This window comes from Falco biarmicus, chromosome 22, assembly GCF_023638135.1.
Source record: "Falco biarmicus isolate bFalBia1 chromosome 22, bFalBia1.pri, whole genome shotgun sequence".
Taxonomy (NCBI): Eukaryota; Metazoa; Chordata; class Aves; order Falconiformes; family Falconidae; genus Falco; species Falco biarmicus.
The window spans coordinates 136,100-156,010 of record NC_079309.1 but is presented as its reverse complement, the minus strand read 5'-3'; the positions used below and the strand labels follow the sequence as shown (position 1 = coordinate 156,010).

Here is a 19,911-nt window from a genome sequence, read left to right as displayed (position 1 = left end):
CTCTGCAGGGGGCAGGGGACCGGTGCTGGGGCAGCAAACACTGCTGTAAAGCCTAAAGATGTCCCCAGGGGCTGCTCCCAGCTCTGCCTGGGAGCTGCTGCTGTCAGATTCACCCACTAGCAAGCAGTTCCTGGTCCAGGAGTGACAACTGCGTGGAGGAGAACAAGTCTGGGTGTCTAATACCAAGGTCTCCAACATCAGCTGAGCAGCGTTTATTTTAATGGGTTCTTTTAACTCCCCAGGAGTTTCCATTGTGCCCCAAAGCCATTTTCTGTCAGAAAAGGTGCAGGCATGTGCATGAGACACGGGTGTTTCTCTGTGTTGTAACTGGGAACAAAGGCAGCTTTTCTTTTCATTCCAGCTGGAAAGGGAGCACAGAGCGTCAGCCCCAGGGAGGCAGCCCTGCTCCCTCGTCCTGGCTGTGGGTGTGAGCCCGTGCACGCTCCATCTCTGGAGGAAAGGCACTGAAGAAGAGCAGCCTGGGAGGGACCTCCCAGAGCCGGCTGGGGAGAGGGCTGGTCACCCCGCGGCCCATGGCGACTGCCGGGAGCAGCTCGGCGTGGCCAGTGGCCTCTGGGCACGGGCCTGCGGGCCTCCCCTGCGTTCTGTAGGCGGGCACCGGAGCGTCCCCAGGCCTGGGCGCCCTGCGTGGGAGCCATGCGTGGGGACAAGGCCCCGGGCGGTGGCAGCCAGAGCTGCTGCACGCACACAGGACTGAGCTCTGCAGAGGCTGCTGGCACCGGGGGGATGTGGGAGGTGCGGGCTCGGGCCTGCTGGGGCCTCTGTGAGGGGCAAGCAGGGGCTGCCCCACGCCGGGCACAGCCGGGCACAGCCAGTCCCCGCCAGGCTCCACAGCATCGCCAGGGCTTTGTGATGCAGGCGGCGCACCGTGCCCAGAGGTCATTGTGATGCGGGTCCCCACGGTGACCCCGCGGGTATTTAAGGAGCCAGAGCCCTGGGTGCCTACTCCCAGGAGAGCCACTCCCTCAGGAGGCAGCATCTCCCTGGGTGACCATGGCCGGTCATCGGCAGACGCCACCAAAGATGCCCATGGATGAGGAGGCAAACGCCCACCCCCAGCCCAACAGCAGGCTGCATCACGAGGTACTGCAGTCAGGCACAGTGTCCAGGGCATGTGTGACAGGGAGATGGCTTGTACTGTCCGTGTCATCCCGCTGACATCCCCTCCATCCCCCGCCTGTGCTCTTCTTCTCCCCGTGTAAGTGGCCTCCCAGCACAGAGGTGACGCACAGCCCTCCTCTGGCTGCAGAGACCATAATCCTAACCAACCCGACACATAGCACTGCATATTCTACCACTAATCCATATCCCTAAACGCCTGTGTTTCCCCCGGCACCCAGTTACAGATGCTTAGGTCTCCTTTTGCCCTTAATGTTTTTATAGGGTGCGCCAAGGTTCTTGTCTGAGGAGGAAAACTGGGAACATGATGATATAGAGCTGTGCCGAGCGGGAATCATCATCTACAGCATCTGGGTCAACCCGTCATTCCTGGAGTTCTGCCAGGAGCCCCGTGGTGGTTTTCAGGAGAGGCAGCCAGATAACACGTGGCCCTGCTCCGAGCCCAGGGATGAGCCCGAGGATGACCCAGGTACATCCTTGCGTGTAGCGCTGGCCTGGCAAGGGAAGGCTTAGCCCAGGTGTCCCAGCAATGTGCACCCAGGCCAAAGCAGAAGGACTGCGTGCATGGGGGCTGGCCGTTCCCTGGCCACCACTCCCTGGGGAAAGCTCTCGGTGGCGGGGAGCAGGCAGGATCTTGCCCGGTACCTGCCCAGCCCCCTGCCTACACTTGTCTTCCTTCCACAGGCATGGCTGCCCTCCCGCATGCCCCAGCTCGACAGCGACGGCCCTCCCTCTTCCGCAGGGCGCTCAGGGCTCTGCGCAAGGCTTTCTGCTGTACTTGCATCAGGCCACAGCGAGAGCAGCAGCGCCGTGCTGGCAGAGGGGTCCCCAGAGATGGCAGCTGGCCCTGATCCTGTGCGGTACCCAGAGGGTGTGGCACAGGGAGGCACACGAGGCATGGGTGCATGGACGGCGCCCAACACGTTCAGCTGCCACGAGGACATTGTGCTGCCAGACTCCTCTCCACCCTGGACACTTTCTGAGGTCAATAAAAGCTGAGCACACTCCCCCAGTGGTTGTCTGTGCCTGGTCCATCCTGGGAGAAAGATGTGTGCAGGCAAGTTCTGAGTGGGGAAGTTCTGGCCGCAAGAGGAGACAACTTGGTAGAGTGTGCATGTGTGGCGCACTGTGAGCGTGCAAGTACTCTGCTGTATGTAATGTGTACCCTCGAGTACCTTGGTGAGCACTCCCCCGTGCTCCCAGCGCTGTCATAAAGAATGCCCGCCTTCTGAAACTTCACATCAAGTCTGAGAGGGTTTTTCACCGTGACCGCCTTTACGGGATCATTTTCTGGTGACCCAGGTGAGACTCCGCTATTGAGCGCTGGTGGAGCTGCGGATCACAGCAATTCCAGCCGGCAGTGAGGGACTCTTGGGGAAGACCTTTGATTCCCGGACCAACGACTCCAAAGCAACGTTCCCCTGGTAAGATGTCAGGCATTCCTGGTGGTCTGGGATACCTGCCCCTAAGCAGAGGCAAAAGCCCCGCTGGGTTGGGTTATTGAGGGCTCTCCTGCAAACAATGTGTCTGGTAAAATTTCTGCCTGACGTACTCAAGTATATTAATGTTGTGTGTGTGTGTGTGTCTAGTAGAGTGCACTCTGAACATCTGAAAATACTTCTACACATGTGTATGATAAAATGTTCAGGACACTAAAAGGAAACGGGCCCTGGTCAGTGTACACGGCCGTGGTATTTTACAGCAGTCTCCCCTGGGATGTGTTTTGGGACACTGGGAAGAATCAAGGGGTAGTTCTGAGGGAAATGTAACTAAAAGCACCCTAGTGCAATAGTGTACTCAGGGGTGGTCTCTGTAGAAACTGGGTGACGGGGGAAAATGGCAGTTTGCATTATTGTATGATGTTACCGCTGATGTTGTTTTGAAGGCAGGAAAGGAAAAGGGACAGAGTTTGATACGCTGATCTTTCTTCCACTGTAAAGACCCATTCTGAATGGCAAAACCAGTGTGGTACAAATTTACCTTCCTGAGATCCTTTTCTCTTGGCTTTGGGAAAGGATAAGAAGAGGTCATTGAAAAGGGTCTGCTCTGCTTGTAGTATAAGACAGAGGTGTTTAAAATTGTAACGACTACAAGAAAGAAGGAGGTTTAGAGACAATGGTTTAGAGTTAATGGTTGAAGCCCAGCAGAGACGGGGAGAGAGTTCTGATGCTGATATTAGTGATGTGAGCAGGGTAAGAGAAAGTGGTGGCAGGCGAGCTGACGAGGCTGGTGGCAGGGAAAGTGGCTGTGAAGAGGGAGAAGGTTTTAGCGCAGCCGCAGGGTGGGAGCGGGCCAGACCAGGGGAAGTGATACAGACTCCCCTGTGCCAGGCTGTGGGAAACGAAGGACCCATTATGGTGAGGGTCCCATTTTCAGTAACGGAGTTGAAGAATTGAAAAGCAACCGCAGGAAATTACCGAGACGACCCTGAGAAGGCGGCTGGTGTTTTTGAAATAATGATGGTTAAAACACAGGATGATCCAGAGTGTAAGGATATAGCGGCAGTACTGCAGGTTTTGTTTGATAGTAGTGAGAAGGAGATGATTTGTCAAGCCGCTAGAATACATGTGGAAGCTGAGGTTAAAACAGGAACTGTGGAGCATCATTTCCCCTCTGTTGGTCCAAACTGGGACCTGCATGTTAACGGACCCAGGCAACTTTGGACTCGGTATCAGAAAGGGATTCTATTTGGCATTCAAAATGCTGTGGCTAAGGCAATAACCATGTCTGAACGGTACGAGGCTAGGCACGATAGCCAAGAGCCCCCCCCAGATCTGCAGAACAGAATGAAGGAGGTAGCCTGCAACTCTACAAGTATTGACCCTGAATCTTAAGAGGGATGAGATCAATCAGCCCCTCTATTGGTGGGCCAATCCTGCGATGGTATTAGAAGAAAATTACAAAAGCTACAAGGAAGTGATTGCTCAAGACAGGGGAAAGCTGTTGGGTGTTGCTTGGATTGCATATTGACATAGAGAGAGTCAAAAGGAAAGAGTAAATTGTCGCTTGTTGGCGGTATCAGAGTAAAATAGTAGGGTGAGGGGAAGGTCCTGAGGACAAGGCAGAGCCCCCAGAGGGGGACTGCGGCCCAGCCCTCGGTTGGGTGATAATCAGTGTGCACAGTGCAGAAGGGATGGGCGTTCAGAAGAAGACCATCTGCTTAAGGATTGGAGTCCCTCTGCCCCCTTGCTCCCAGTAAGCGAGGAATGAGGGGGAGCGGAGGAGTGCAGGAGCGGTCTGCAAACTAGGACCATGCGCGGCAATCGGTTAGCTGAGGGGAATGTGCTCGAGCTTGTCTAGACAGCAATTAACATGATGAGGCATGTTTGCAGAGCACAGGGGAGTGGGAGACGGATGGTGCCAAGAAAAGGTAACACCTTGCTGTTAATTGATGAAAGTGTCCTTTGTAGTTAACCACCAATCAGGGATTGCCTAGTATGTAATTCTTAGCTTAAAGAACCAATCTGTTTAAAGCACGCAGCTTCTGAAAACATATATAAACTCGTGACTGTGTACACTAAATCGACATTTGCTTGCATCAAGCTGCGTCCCTCATTCCTGGAGTTCTGCCAGGACCCCCGTGGTGGTCTCCAGGAGAGGCAGCCAGATAACACGTGGCCTCTTGTGAGGATGTATCGCAGCCAGGTGTTGCAGTGTTTTTTAAAGTGTAATGCCAAAGGTAGGTAATGAGTGAGTGGAAGAAGGCTCAGAAGAAGCCCAGGAAGAAGAATACTTCTCATGTGATGAACAGGATTATTCCATATCGGAGGCTCTTTTGTACTGGGAGTGTGTGGTGGCCTTGGAATGTACTTTCTCGGATAATGTCTCGTCATCATTGGAGTATTCCAAGAATTATGGAGATTAGGCCTAAGGCCAGGGGCTGGGGGGAATTGTAGTGAAATCACATGGCCAGTCCTGAGGTAGTGAGGAGGGCGGCAGCGGCTCCGGAAATTGGTCAGGGGCTGGGGTCTACTATGTGGAAGGGGTGTGCTTGGTGGGCCATTAGATGTTTTCTTGTAAGTATAAGCTTAGTAGGAGAACGAAGACGTATGCTTGGATTATAGCTACTGCTGCTTCTAGAATGGTGAGCAGCAGAAGGACTAGCATGGTTAGAGCGGAGACTGCGGGTATGATGGGAAGAAGGGTGGCAGTGGCTGTGGAAATGAGTTGGATGAGTAGGTGTCCTGCTGTTAGGTTTGCTGTAAGTCGGACTCCAAGTGCTAGTGGGCGGATAAGTAGGCTTGTGGTTTCAATTATAATTAAGGCGGGAATAAGCGGGGTGGGGGTGCCTTCGGGCAGTAGGTGTTTTAGGGAGACTGTGGGTTGGTTTCGTAATCCTGTGAGGAGGGTGGCGAGTCAGAATGGGAAGGCTAGTGCTATGTTTATGGATAGTTGGGTAGTGGGGGTGAATGTGTAGGGTAGTAGGCCTAGGAGGTTGATTGTAAGGAGCAGTATTATTAGGGATGTGAGGATTAGCGCTCATTTGTGGCCCTTTTTGTCTAGGGGTATTACTAGTTGTTTTGTGATTAGGTGAATTAGTCAGGATTGAAGGGTGGTGAGGCGGTTGTTGATTCATCGGGTGTTGGGGGAGGGGAATAATAGGGTGGGAAAGAGAATAGAGAGGAGGGCTAAGGGTATGCCTATTAAATAGGGGCTTGAGAATTGGTCAAAGAAGCTTAGGTTCTTGGTCAGGTTCAGGGGGTGGATTTGTCAGGGACGTTGGTTTTGTTTGGGGGGCGGTTGATGGGGGTGAATGGTAGGAGTTTAGGTTGGATGATTAGCGAGAAGATCGTTCAGGTGGCAAGCATGGTTAGGAATCATGGATTTGGGTTTAGTTGGGGCATGTCATTAAGGAGGGGTGGGTTGTCCTCTTCCTCTAGCTTAAAAGGCTAGTGCTGGTACATAGCTTCTCAATGATTAGGATGATAGGAGCGTGGATCAGCGTTCGAAATGGGCTAGGGGGGTTGATTCTACCACGATTGGTATGTAGCTATGGTTGGCTCCACAGATCTCTGAGAATTGGCCGTAGAAGATGCCCGGTCGGGTTGTGATGAAGGCTGTTTGGTTAAGTCGTCCTGGGATTGCGTCGGTCTTTACCCCCAGGGATGGGACAGCCCATGAGTGGAGTACGTCGTTGGCGGTGATGATGATACGGATGGGGGATTCCATTGGGATTACAATGCGATGGTCTACTTCTAGGAGTCGGAAGTGCCCTGGAGGGAGTTCTGTGGTTGGGATTATGTAGGAATCGAATATTAGGTCTTTGAAGCCTGTGTATTCGTAGGCTCGATACCATTGGTGTCCGATGGCTTTCAGAGTTAAATTGGGCTCATCAATTTCGTCTATTATGTATAGAATTTGTAGAGATGGTAGGGCGAGTAGGATGAGGACGGTGGCGGGTAGGATTGTTCAGATGAGTTCTACTTGTGCATCTACGGTGTTGGAGGATAGTTTTTCTGCTAGTGTAAGTGTCAGCAAACAGAGAACTAGGCTGCAGATTGCGAGTGCAACTATTAGGGTGTGGGCGTGGAATTCTATGAGTTCTTCTATGATGGGTGAGGAGGCGTCTTGGGATCCGACTTGGGATTGCTTGGCCACGGTAGGGGTGTACATTTAGCTTTGACAAAGCTGTGTAATGGGTTTACTAACACTCCATAAGAAAGAAGCATGAGTGGTTTGATGCAGTTGGCTTGAAACCAGCGTGTGAGGGTTCGATTCCTTCCTTTCTTGGGTCTGGACGAAGGTTGGTTCTTCAAAGGTGTGATAGGGGGGTGGGCAGCCATAGATTCACTCGATGTTGGTAGCGGTTAATTCTGTTTGGAGGACTTTTCGTTTTGCTGCAAATGCCTCTCAGATGATGAATATTAGTAAGATTACGGCTGTTATTGAAATTAGGGAGCCAATAGAGGATAGGGTGTTTCATAGGGTGTAGGCGTGGGGGTAGTCTGAGTAACGTCGTGGTATGCCGGCTAGACCTAGGAAGTGTTGGGGGAAGAATGTTAGGTTTACGCCTGTGAATATAATTCCAAAGTGGGTTTTAGATCATGTGGGGTGCAGGGTGTATCCAGTAAATAGTGGGAATCGGTGGGTAAATCCAGCGAGGATGGCAAATACAGCTCCTCTTGAGAGGACGTAATGAAAGTGGGCGACTACATAGTATGTGTCGTGTAAGGCAATGTCTAATGAGGAGTTTGCTAGTACGATACCTGTTAGTCCTCCAATTGTGAAGAGGAAGATGAAGCCCAAGGCTCACAGTATCAGTGGATCTCATTTGATGGTGCCTCCGTGTAGTGTGGCCAGTCAGCTGAATACCTGAATGCCGGTTGGGATGGCGATGATTATAGTGGCGGAGGTGAAGTATGCTCGGGTGTCTGCGTCTGTTCCTACAGTGAATATGTGGTGGGCTCATACGACAAAGCCCAGGAATCCAATCGATAGTATAGCTCAGACTATTCCTATGTAGCCGAATGGTTCTTTTTTGCCTGCATAATACGTTACAATGTGTGAGATGATTCCAAAGCCGGGAAGGACTGAGATGTAAACTTCTGGGTGGCCAAAGAATCAGAACAGGTGCAGCCAATAAAGGCTTCTGTCATCACTCAGGTTGGTGGGAGTGGGTGTCTTATCTCCCTCCTTTTCATCCCTCCAAAAAGTAGGTGAAGTGAAGCTTTCCCTGGAGTATGAAATCCCTTAGTGTGTCAGAGTAACTGCCTCTTTGCTGTACTTTGCCCTGAGGCACAAGGAAGACCGCAGCTGAATGCTAGGACTGCTCCGGAGGGGGAGGGATGTGTTGAAAAACTGCCCAGAAGAAGCTCTGCATCCCTGTTCCACAGATAGCTGGAACAGGCCTGAAGGGAGGATTGCAGAATTCAAGGAGCGAGTGCTAATGCATTGAAGTGTTCCCCCTCCTCTCCGCCCCCCCCCCCCCCCCCCCCCCCCAACAGCATGTTCTTTAGGAGAGCACTCAGTTTGGGACACACTGCCTGCTGCCGTGCCCTCGTACTGCAGCTGGTGTCTCCACTGGAAAGGCTGATGGGTCGCCTAAATCTGGGAACTTAGTACACCAGTGAAGTCCTCCTGTATGGCAGTAAGAGAGGGAGACACTGATAATCAAAAGCACACTGGCACCTTGCTGTGCCCTGCTTTTGTCTGTCCCGTGGCTGAGCAGGTGTTCCATGTGCCACTGGAGGAGAGGAAATACAAGGACATGAATCAGTTTGGAGAAGGCGAGCAGGCCAAGATCTGCCTTGACATCATGCGGAAGACGGGAGCTCACCTGGAGCTGTCTCTCGCAAAGGACCAGGGCCTTTCGATCGTGGTCTCTGGCAAGGCGGAAGCAGTCACGAAGGCTCGGAAGCAGATTGTCGCTCGACTGCAGACTCGGGTGAGGGCATCTAACTGTTTCTGCCTTCGTCTTTGCTCTTCCCCAAGACTCGCAAATGCTTTGAGACCCTTGGGCCCGTGTGCTTGTAAGACAAAGAGGTATGCTGTTACGTGACTAATTCAGCTTCGCCATACGTTTTCAAAGCACCCAATTGGCAATTTGGAATGGGAATGAGGCTTCAAATAGGGTTCCAAGTTAATTACAGGCCGTGGTGTTGCATGAAGCGTGGAGTCTGCCATCTCTGGAACATTTGAGTTGCAACCAGTGACTTTGTGCTGAGGTGCTGGTGCAGGAGCCTCACACACAAAGCTAGTAGTGTGTGAGAATGGGACTGTGCTTTTCCTGAAGTCCTTCAGAGGAGAACGTGGCAGGCTGGGAGAAAGAAAAGTAGAGAAAAGGAAGTCCTGCCAAAAGCTTCAGGTCAGGGTTCTGCCTTGTGTAACTCAAGGCACACTGGTAAGGAGCCACAACCCTGTTGTTTCGGTTGCTTCAGTCCTCTAGGTTTTGATCTCTTCCCTTATGGTTCTTGAGCTCATAGTTAAGGTGGTAGCTCTTGTTAGGATGTATCGCAGCCAGGTGTTGCAGTGTGTTTTAAAGTATAATGCCAAAGGTAGGTAATGTGATGTTAATACCATGTCTGCTTAGCGCTGTTCAGCCCCTGTGTCATACCCTGCCAGAGGAAAGAGAAAGGAACGAAACCCTACATCCACAAAGTGCATCTGAAAAAACAGTTCAGGTTGTGCCGCCACAGATCCATGAGCCACTGTTCTCAAATATACCTCCTTCTGCCCTGGCCCCAGGTCTGGAAGCTGTGTCTCTGTTCCAGCTTCTCTTAGGCTTGGCTGGCTTCAGGACAGGAACACAGAGCTGAAAAGTCACACTGAGTGATCTTTTCTTCATCTTTTATTTTTCCATTATAGCTTGCATTTTCATTGTCTGATTGCTGTTAGTGGTTACCTAATCAGAGGGATCAGGAGCACGATAGCAGTCATCAGCTACCAGACCTGCAAAAACTCAGTGAGAAGGGAAGAAGTCGGGAAGCCCTTGTATAGAGCATCCCTTTAATGGTAGATTGAGAAGGACCCCTTTTGCATGTGGGGCCTTCTAGAAGCAGTTCCAGGAGCAGCATGTGCTACACTTGAAGACACCTTAGCACTTCAGTAGTGGTAAGCATGTGCTAGCTGCCTGCCTCCTGCAGTAGGTTTCTGGTGTTGAATTTCTCTTTCCTAGGAGTCATACTGTATGTCTTGTTCTCTGTAGCCTTGGCAGAAGATGTCAGAGTTCAGATAAACTCCAGCTGTGCGCTGCCATCTCAGTTGCTGTCTGGTGTCTTACACTGGAGGAGAGGCACCTCCTCGTCTGTGTCGGAAGGCCTTTGCTAATTCAGGGTACTGCTCCTGTGCAAACAGAAGGGTTTTGAGGGAAAGGTGGGGTTTATACTCCTGGCATAGAGGCACTGTAGATCAGCTGGTACAGTGTCAGCCCTCGGACAGAATGTGCTGGGAAGGCGTTGTGTTTGCTCTGAGGAGCAGTACCGCTGAGCAGCGTCTACCTTGCTTTCCCTGGCTCTGTTCCTGTGGATCTGCCAGTGCAGGCAAGGCTTTTCACAGACGCTTAGTTCTTCTGCCGCAGGCTTCAGCAACAGTTGCCATCCCCAAGGAGCACCACTGTTTTGTCATTGGAAAGAAGGGTGAGAGGCTGCAGGACCTGAAGCTCAAAACTGCAACCAAAATGCAGGTCCCCCGCCCAGATGACCCCAGCAACCAGATCAAGATCAGCGGCACTAAAGAAGGGATTGAGAAGGCCCGGCACGAGATCCTGCTTATCTCCGCTGAGCAGGTACCTCAGTATGATCTCTCTCATGGCATTAGCTGGTCAGCCATTGTGCTTCCCCACGGTATAGTCGGGGTTTGCAGCCACCGTGGCTACAGTCAGTGGCTAACGTTAGCCTGAACAGAGTGGTATACTGTGCCACTCGCCGGCTGTATGAGCACCGCTGCCAGGTCCTGAAACTTCTTGTGCTGCGTTTTGTCCATCTCTGAGGCCAAAACAAGCATTTGATAGTTGAAGCGACGCGTCTTAGGTGCCAGCTGAGATAAGGCAGGAGATCACAGGGGTGAATATCGTAAACAAGGAGCAGCAGCAGCAACCGTATTTGTAGATGGAAAGAGGTGGAGATCTACAAGCCCGCAAACTAAGAAGGTTGCTTGGGCCAGAGTGTCAGGCAGGACACCCCTGGGAACTTAGCTGTGCCTGGCAGAGACTGTAATACAGAGGGCAGTTCCCACCAAGGTCTGTTGCGGGCTCTTCCAGGATAAGCGTGCCGTGGAGCGGCTGGACGTGGAGCAAGTGTACCACCCTTTCATTGCCGGCCCTTACAACAAGCTGGTGAGGGAGCTCATGCAGGACACAGGGACGCGCATCGACATTCCTCCACCCAGTGTCAACAAGGCCGAGATAGTCTTCAGCGGAGAAAAGGAGCAACTAGCCCAGGCTGTGGCTCGAGTTAAGAAGATCTATGAGGAGAAGGTACGGATGGTCCATAAAGCTTCCCACCTTCCCCTGGCACCTGCTCCTAGGCACTCTTCCCTTCTTGTTCTACTTTTGTGCATCCCTCTGTTGCACCTGGCTCAGCAGCCCTTGCAGTACATGACCCCGAATCCTACCGTTTCCTCACTCGGCAGAGTGGGAGCTGGGCTGATACTATCAGGGAGGTGACAGATTTCTCGCTTTTCTGTATCGTGGGACTTAGCAGGCCACCAAGAGCTCTTGTTCACACCGGTGCTACTAAGGAAGGAAAGAAGCGTGAAGTCTACAGTGGTGGCCAGCTGACAGTATCAAAGTTGCTACCTAAGTAGAAGTTGCTGAAGAGTGAATGTCACTCCAGTTTATTTCCCACAGCCAACGCTGCTGTGAATATCCTTGTTGTGGGTTGCTGGGCTGTTTTTCCTCGTGGTTAGGTCTGTATTTGTACCAGTCCGGATTTCAACAATCGGCTTATAGCCTGCACAGTGTTGCATCACAGCACTGCCTGGGAGACGGCTGGGAGTTGAACCCTGTTGTCCAACGGGGGGACGGGGACGACGACAACGACATGCCTGTGTGTGTGTGTGTGTGTGGTCTCTTGCATGCCGTGTCCCAGGGAGCTTGACACAGCATGCTAGTTGTGTACTTGCCCTGTGAATTTTTGAGCACAAGGCTTTCTGTAGGCAGGGGTCCAAGGGGTGCTAGGGTGCTGCCGAGCCACTGTGCTCAGCTTGGCTTTGCTCTTTGCTGGGTGCAGAGTTTGACTGCATCTTGTGCCTCTTCCTGTCGCTCTTGTCCTTCCCCGCCCCCTTGTGATTGATGCCTCAGTGTCTCTGCCCCTACAGAAAAAGAAGACTACTACTCTTGCAGTGGAGGTGAAGAAGTCCCAGCACAAGTATGTCATCGGCCCCAAGGGGAATTCCCTGCAGGAGATCTTGGAGAAGACTGGAGTCTCTGTCGAGATCCCAGCCACTGACAGGAGCTCGGGGACGGTGATACTGCGAGGCGAGCCTCTGAAAAACTTGGGCAAGCATTGACTGACGTCTATGCAAAGGTACTGACAAGATGGGCTAGGCCTCCTTTGAAGGTCCCATGAAGATCCATTTGTGAGCACTGACAGGTGTAGCGGGGGTGCTCTCTCTTGGGCCATTAGAGGTGCAGCTTAGAAGTCAATACCGGAGGTGCAGCATGGGAATTGGAACTGAATTGTTGTGAAGGCCTCTTCCAGTTTGTCCATCAAACAGCTTCTCTGTTTTTCTGTCTCTCAGGCCAACAGTTTTACCGTCTCCTCGGTCTCTGCCCCCTCTTGGCTTCATCGTTTCATTATTGGAAAGAAAGGACAGAACCTGGCCAAAATAACTCAGCAGATGCCAAAGGTATGGATGAGCTGGTTAGCTTAGCACCCTCGGCGTAGAAAAAGGTTTAGTCCAGATCACTCGTCACGAAAGAGAGAGGTGTATTCTAGCATGGGTAAACCCAGGGGGAAATGACACAGATCTTTGCTGTTCAAGGGAACCCTCTCTTTTACTGCTGCAAACACTGCTCCTCCTATGTTATTGTCATGGGTTGAGCCCTTCCAAGGAAGCTTTATGTGGTGCTGTTTTGAGAACTGATGTAGTAGGATACCTGGAAATGGCGAGTGCAGCAAGGCTTCTCCCTGGGGAGTTAGACGGTATCTAGATAAAGGCTAAATGAGTAAACTTCTCCAAAGCCCTTGCAGAAACCGGGACGGCACCAGAGCCTTGGGCTCTAGGCACTGCCATATGGCCGAAATTGTTAAGTTACTGACTCGTAAAATTGTGGGGATTTTGTTTGGGCTTTTTGGGAGGAGGCGCATCTCTTAGTGGCAGGGATCGATGGTGTAGGCCTGACCAAGAGCATTGGCCTGGCTTGGATCTTGGCAAATTCTGAAGAGATTCATTGTCCTTCACCTCAAGGTTCACATCAAATTCACTGGAGGAGAGGATAACATCACTTTGGAAGGACCTACAGAAGATGTGCATGTGGCTCAGGAACAGATTGAAGCCATGCTCAAGGAACTGGTGAGCTGCAGTTACTAGTTCCAGTAAGAAACTGGGGGAAGAAGGGGCAACAGAGCAGAGGTGATGAGGTGTTTGTCACATCCATAGGATGTCTTGACATGCTTAATCGAACTTGCAGGAGACAAATTGTGTGGCAGGTGGATGACACCCCTTGGTTATGAACCTCATCCATAGCATCCTTGAAAAGTCAGCATTAATTTTTTTGGTGCAGAGAAGGAAGGATTCTCTTGGTTATAGCTGGAGAGGCATAGAAGTGAGTCTTTTCAATGTTTCATGAGCACAATGCTCTCTTCTCAAAGCAGAGGAATGCTTGTGCTCTGCTTAAGAGCAGAAGTGCTTGTAGCTGACCGCTGGTGAGTCAGTGCCAATACTGGCAGTAGGCAGTTACTTAGGGCACGAGACAGAAGCGGTGGCCTGTCCTACCTGGCCCTATATAATATAATATATAATATTGTACATACATACATGTCGCGACGGAGGGAAGACACAGTCGCTCAATATGAGTGATCAGCAGACTTCGTTTATTGTCCCTTACAGTCACCTTTTATGCCTTCTTATAATTAGCTCATACATATTACAAAAGTTAAGCTCATTATTGGTTAGTTACCTAAATATCAAGTCCGCCCCTAGTTTCTCTTCTGTAGTTTTCTGTTCCCACCTGCAACATTCTTTTCCCACCAAAATCTTCCTGTTACTGTGTAACAAGGACAGCCAAAGACAGTGTATTTTGCCTTACTTCAGATAAGCTGAGAGCGATGTGCATTTTTGTCCAGCCAGCTGGACTATGTCTATGTGACCCTTTTCAGCTAGCCAGTTAGCCACAATTCCCCCGTTTTTATTTTGGGTGACATAGGCTTGGTTGACCATTTTCAATAACAGCGTTTTAACACAGGAAAATACACAGCCAACTTATAAAATCTCAGTTCAGAAGTATAATTCCTGAAATACTTGAAAAATAAAGTTAGCTTGAAGCTTTAATTTAGATGCTCTTTCTGTTCCAGTGATATAAAAAGTTTAAAAAATTCAAAGGTAATTTTAAAGTTCTGAACCTGGACTAATGCAAGCTCAAAACCCAAAAAGAAACCAAACTGATGTTTGACTAGGAATATTTGCAAATATTTTAGTGAAAAATCCCTGACCATTAACAATTTTCTGTTCAAATAACAACTGCCCTTATGCAACCAACCAGTCCATACATTTTCTGAAGAATACGTCATTGATATCAAAGAATTAACAAAGGGAAAAAATTAGTTCTAAGCTATATACATTCATAAGTGGATTTTTCAATAGTTACATACAGATTTACACACTAAGCCATAATGGCTTGTAGGTGATACACACAAGAAGAGGACGTTGCTTATCTGTCTGAATGTCTATGCTAAATTTGACAACTATGCCACAAGCCAAGCCTACATGGGTGCTGTATGTTATGCACGTTCCTTAACAAACAGAAGTATAATAGGTAAATTCCCAAGATCTAGTCCCCAACCTAATTATATTATTTTGTAGCCAATTAAGGAAAATAACACAAATGTGCATATCTACATGTGCACACACCTTTTAGTTCAGAACCAATCTGTGATAAAAGGCCTTAGCCTTATGGCATCATCGAATTTTAACGAGTACAGTAATTAAAAATGCAGTCTTACTGTAAGTGCGATTTATGCTGACATTCCCTCAAATGCTACACGTGAGTATTTCTCACTCAACTGCCTCAAGTTAAAATAGTAGTATTTGTTAATATGTATTAAAAAATCATTAATTCTCTACAATAGCAGTTGACTTCCATAACACTATGTAAGCAAAAGAGGCTTAAGATGGGTTTTCTGAATACTAACAACTTATTTTAGACTGTCTAAACTCAGGTCTTGAAAGATTTCACTCTGCCAGACATAGAAACACTGTTGCACTCCAGTTGTGATATCCCTTTTCCCAAGTTGTCACATGCACATCTTGCTCAAGCAACATTATTGTTAAAGTTTCTCCCTGCTACATAAAAGCATATTGCACTTGTAGATATAAAACAGCACCCTTACTTAGATTATTACCTTATTACCTCATAACTCTTAGCATACCTTGTATCTCTGATTTCATCACTTCAAAAATTCACCAGAAGCAGATAAAACCACAGCCTCAGACTAAACTACACCTTAACTGCTGATTCAAATAAAGGCATTCTCTTCAGATATGCCTAATGCTTACAAATAATTTTGGCTGGTTTTGATCAAAAAACTATTATTACAATAATGATCAAAAATAATAATCCCGTTTGCAAAATGCCTTTAAGCCAGCCTCCTAATCCCAACCAATTTCCACATTCAGAATACAGCATAAATACAGAATACAGAATTATCTCCATCAAGGCAAAAAGGCTTCTCTTTAAGCACAGAGATGTTTGCTAGTTCAAGGCAGAAACCCATTTCTTGTAGGGGACATCTGAAGCACTTTTTTTTTTTTTTTTTTTTTGTGGGTTTGTAATGAATTCCGTATTTTTCCTTGAGGAGCTTAAGCTGTTCCTCTTGTTTCAGGAGTGTTTCCAACTCTGATTTGTCCAATAGGTCCGTATTTCCCAAAAATATCATACATTTCCTCCGCTGTGATTTTATACGGCAGGTTCCGAATATAAAGGATCCGATTGACCTCTGGGGGCAGCCAGATGTCAGCTCGCTTGGCCGCTTGCATCGCCATGGCGCCGATCGGAGGGGGGGGGGTGCCGCCTCGGAGAGAAACCGCGGCCGGGAAGGGGCCTGCCTGGCTGCGCCGCCGCTCGCTGCTGCCGCGGGGGACCCGGATGCTATCCCATACGCTAATAACCCGGGTAATGCCTTTTTACAATCTATGTCCCGAACGCTCCGCTTTTCTAAAAAGCATATGAGCGAATCGTACGTCGCTTGTCTCTCCATACCTTCGTCAGCGCCGTTGCAGCCTTTGCGAGACTTCGGCGACGCGTGGCCGGCGGGACCCTCTGTAGGTGCTCCCGGGCGCGGGGACTGTGCCCTTCCGCCTCCTGCGCTGCTTTCAGGACCGGTACCCGAATCTCCGTCGAACCGTGGCTCGCAGGTTCAGCCCTCTCTAGGGTCCCTGTTCGGGCGCCATTTGTGGCGACGGAGGGAAGACACAGTCACTCAATATGAGTGATCAGCAGACTTCGTTTATTGTCCCTTACAGTCACCTTTTATGCCTTCTTATAATTAGCTCATACATATTACAAAAGTTAAGCTCATTATTGGTTAGTTACCTAAATATCAAGTCCGCCCCTAGTTTCTCTTCTGTAGTTTTCTGTTCCCACCTGCAACATTCTTTTCCCACCAAAATCTTCCTGTTACTGTGTAACAAGGACAGCCAAAGACAGTGTATTTTGCTTTACTTCAGATAAGCTGAGAGCGATGTGCATTTTTGTCCAGCCAGCTGGACTATGTCTATGTGACCCTTTTCAGCTAGCCAGTTATCCACACATACATATATATATATAAAATATAATTCTTTTTAGATCCACGGCATGGATTACGCAATAATCAAGGCTGACCACCAATTCCACCGACCCCTCATTGGCAAGAAAGCAGCTAAACGGTAAGTGGAGTGCCTTTCTAGTCCTTCCCATGCTCACACTCTTCGTGTTTAGTAGATGGTATCAGGGGCTCTGTAGCTCACCCAGTGTGCTGTCTCCATCACGTTTCCTCTGCTTTCCTGGAGTGGTGGTGGTACAAGGAGAGAAATGGGCCGTGAGGCCTTGCGATGGCTTTAACGGGTGAAAGTACCTTGGGAGCCTGAACAGTAGTGGAATTACTTCTCTGTGCGAATGACATTTTAGCAGCCAGTTGTGGGTGGTGGAAATGTGCTTGGTGAGCTTGTCCCTGTAGAGGAATGAAGGCGGTGGGTTGATTAGCATTGATAACACGCAGCTGTGGCCTTGCCTCAGAGGCAGTGGGTTGATTGACGTGGACGATGTGCAGGTGTAGCTGGTTCCCGCTAAGGGGTTAAATAGCCCTGTGGCTTGTGGGAGAGGGTGTCAGCTGGAGGAGGAGCAGTGTGGTCTGGCCTCTGGAGGAAGGCGCTACAGCACCGGCAGTAGAATATGGCCAATGGTAAAGCCTTGTTGCGGTCTGCTAGTTTGATAGCACTGCAACATGTCCCCATGGTGAGTGAGTAGGATGTGATGTTTGGGAGACTGCAGGGTTTGGGCTCTCGTGTTCCCTTGTAACCTTCTGGTGCGAGTGTGTGCCCCTTGCCCACGGAGCACTTGGATCTCATGACAAGTGCAAGTTCCTCTTCACAAATGTCTTCCCCTGTTCCCTCGGGTAGCCCTTCTCTGTCAACGCAGAGTGAATTTGGTCTGGAGAAAAGAGGGACAGTGCTGGCAAGTAAACCGTCGGGCAGCAAACCGCTAAGTCAAAGTAGATGGCTCTCCGGCTGAACACTCAGTGTGCCCTCTGTTCCCATCAGGAAAATGAACACGCTGCGGACCTAATCGTTGAGCAGAAATTCCACCGGACCGTCATTGGGCAGAAGGCTGAGCGGGTCTGGGAAATCCGGGAGCAATTCCCAGAGGTAAGGCTTTGTAGGAGAGGAGGAATCCAGAGGGGTTCTTTCCTACATGGGTAGTAGGCCTGTCGTCACAGAAGTCGTAACTTTAGTGGCTCTGTAGCGCAAGTGTCTGAGAAGATAGTTCTTTTAGCCAGAGGCCGCTAACACGGTTCCCCGTTTCTGAATGGGAAAAGGGCATGTGTAGGATCCCCCCAACCTTTGCATGTGTCTGACACAAGGGTTCTTGCTTTTGCTTGAGCTAACTAGAAATGACCGCTCCTGCAGGTTATCATCAGCTTCCCAGACCCTGCACACAAGAGTGACATCGTCCAACTCCAAGGTCCCAAAAACGAGGTGGAGAAGTGCACCGAGTACATGCAAAAGATGGTGGCAGACCTGGTAAGGAGGTCTTCTGCCTGCACTTCCCTCCTACGTGCCTGGATAACCCTGGGGCAAAGCAGAGCTCTACTGGCTTGGGTAGAGCTAAAACACCTCAAGAGGAGGGAGCTGTCGGCGCTGTTTTGGCTGAATGGAGGCAGGGGGTAGTACCTGTTATGTGAAGGCTATAGGGGAACGTCCTTGCCTTTGTTTAGTCTTACAAAAGTCCCTCGTATAGAGAACTTCCTTGGGTCTAAGCCTGTTTTCAAAAGCTCGTTTATCAGAGCTCCTGAAGTCGGGCCTCCCTTGCCACGACAGTGTAATCTTCAGTTCTCCCTTCCTTTCTCCCTTAGGTTGAAAACAGCTTTTCTATTTCTGTCCCCATCTGCAAACAGTTCCACAAGAACATCATAGTGAAAGGAGGTGCCAACATCAAGAAGGTGAGATATTGTTCCTAACTCAAGTGCTCGTGATGATCACTGCCTGCAGCAAAATCCCACTGGATGCTCTCTCCTGCCCATTGGTGATGTCCAATATAGCCTGCAAGGGCTTTTCTTCTGACATGGGACACTTCTGAGATGATATTTTTTTTTTTCCTTTGTGGCAGATCCGTAAAGAAAGCAACACCAAAATTGATCTCCCAGCAAAGAACAGCAACTCGGAGACAATTGTTATCACAGGCAAGAGGGCAAACTGTGAGGCTGCTCACCACAGGATTCTTGCCACCCAGAAGGAGCTGGTTAGTGAAGCAACCGGCCTTTTGTAGCTGAGGGACTTGACAATGTTGCTAGAAGACACAGGTACAGACGTGGTTGTAATGGGTGAGGGCAGGGTGGAGACAAACGTGTCGGTCTGTTCTTGACTCGTAAACCAAAGTTTGTGACTGCTCCTGTCAGGAGTAGCCAGTCTCCAAACCCTCTGCTCAGGCATTTCTTCCAGCTCTATAAAGCTCCTAGCAAGGTGGGAGTCAGAGGGTAAGCAGAGTGGGTGCAAACACATTTCTGCAGCTTGACTTAAGAGGCTGGTACTGTCCTCCCTTAGGCCAACAGCACAGAGGTGGAGGTCTCTATTCCTTCCAAACTGCACAGTTCCCTCATTGGTGCCAAAGGCCGCTTCGTCCGCTCCATCGTGGAGGACTGTGGTGGAGTCCACATCCACTTCCCCACCAAGGGCTCTGGCAGTGACAGCGTGATCATCAGGGGCCCAGCCCAGGGTGTGGAGAAAGCCAAGAAAGAGCTGCTGCACCTGTGAAACAGCACAAGGTCTTAATAAATAAATAAATAAATGGCAATGCTCTGTGTTGAGAAAGGCATCTAGTCTGAGTAACTAGAAAAGAAAAGGTGGGCACCTGAAGGAGGGAAGGAGACCATCAAGTCAGGAAATCGTTGAAGAAAGAAAATGGAAAGGTCTATTCCACCTAGATCCCCCCTATTATGAATGAAATTGTTGTCGATTTGTTAAAAAGTTGAAATGATTATCTTATTTTATAGGGTTATTTTATAGAATAGAAATATAGGAGGATAAAAATATATTTTGAAGAAAGTTATGATTATTTAGTAAAAGCAGTTGTGAGACCCTTTGTACCCTTTTGTACTAAGGCCAGAAGAATGGGTTGGAATCATTGTTGAAACTTAAGTAATAATTTAGGGTTTGAAGGGTTTCTTTGTATCTAACTAGTCTTCTGTATATAGAAAGTATATTGAGATGTCAGAATGTAGGATTAATGGAAACTGGGGAGAATCGACTGGAACAGCTTGTAGTTACCTGCCAAGAAACTGTGAACTTTAGTAAAAGGTAATTCCGGCAGGGGGAGATCGCGACCACCAACTCATATACCAGCTACCCAAATCGTACCCCAGACCCATTTCTAGATCTTTCTAAGCTTTATTGCGCAGAATCGGATATGGGAGGAGAATA

At 49.4% G+C, this 19,911-nt stretch overlaps 1 protein-coding gene across 1 annotated transcript; it reads left to right on the top strand.

Moving 5' to 3' along the window:
• Positions 1–1,014: 1,014 nt before the first annotated feature.
• Positions 1,015–19,416, top strand: LOC130141846 (vigilin-like). Its single transcript, XM_056323068.1, is given in 13 exon segments — positions 1,015–1,104; positions 1,405–1,609; positions 7,700–7,743; positions 8,309–8,524; positions 10,157–10,363; positions 10,838–11,053; positions 11,896–12,063; positions 12,066–12,104; positions 12,319–12,420; positions 17,947–18,015; positions 18,348–18,434; positions 18,602–18,733; positions 19,036–19,416. Coding segments are annotated over 13 exon segments (1,785 nt in total). The 3' UTR covers positions 19,246–19,416.
• Positions 19,417–19,911: the final 495 nt, after the last annotated feature.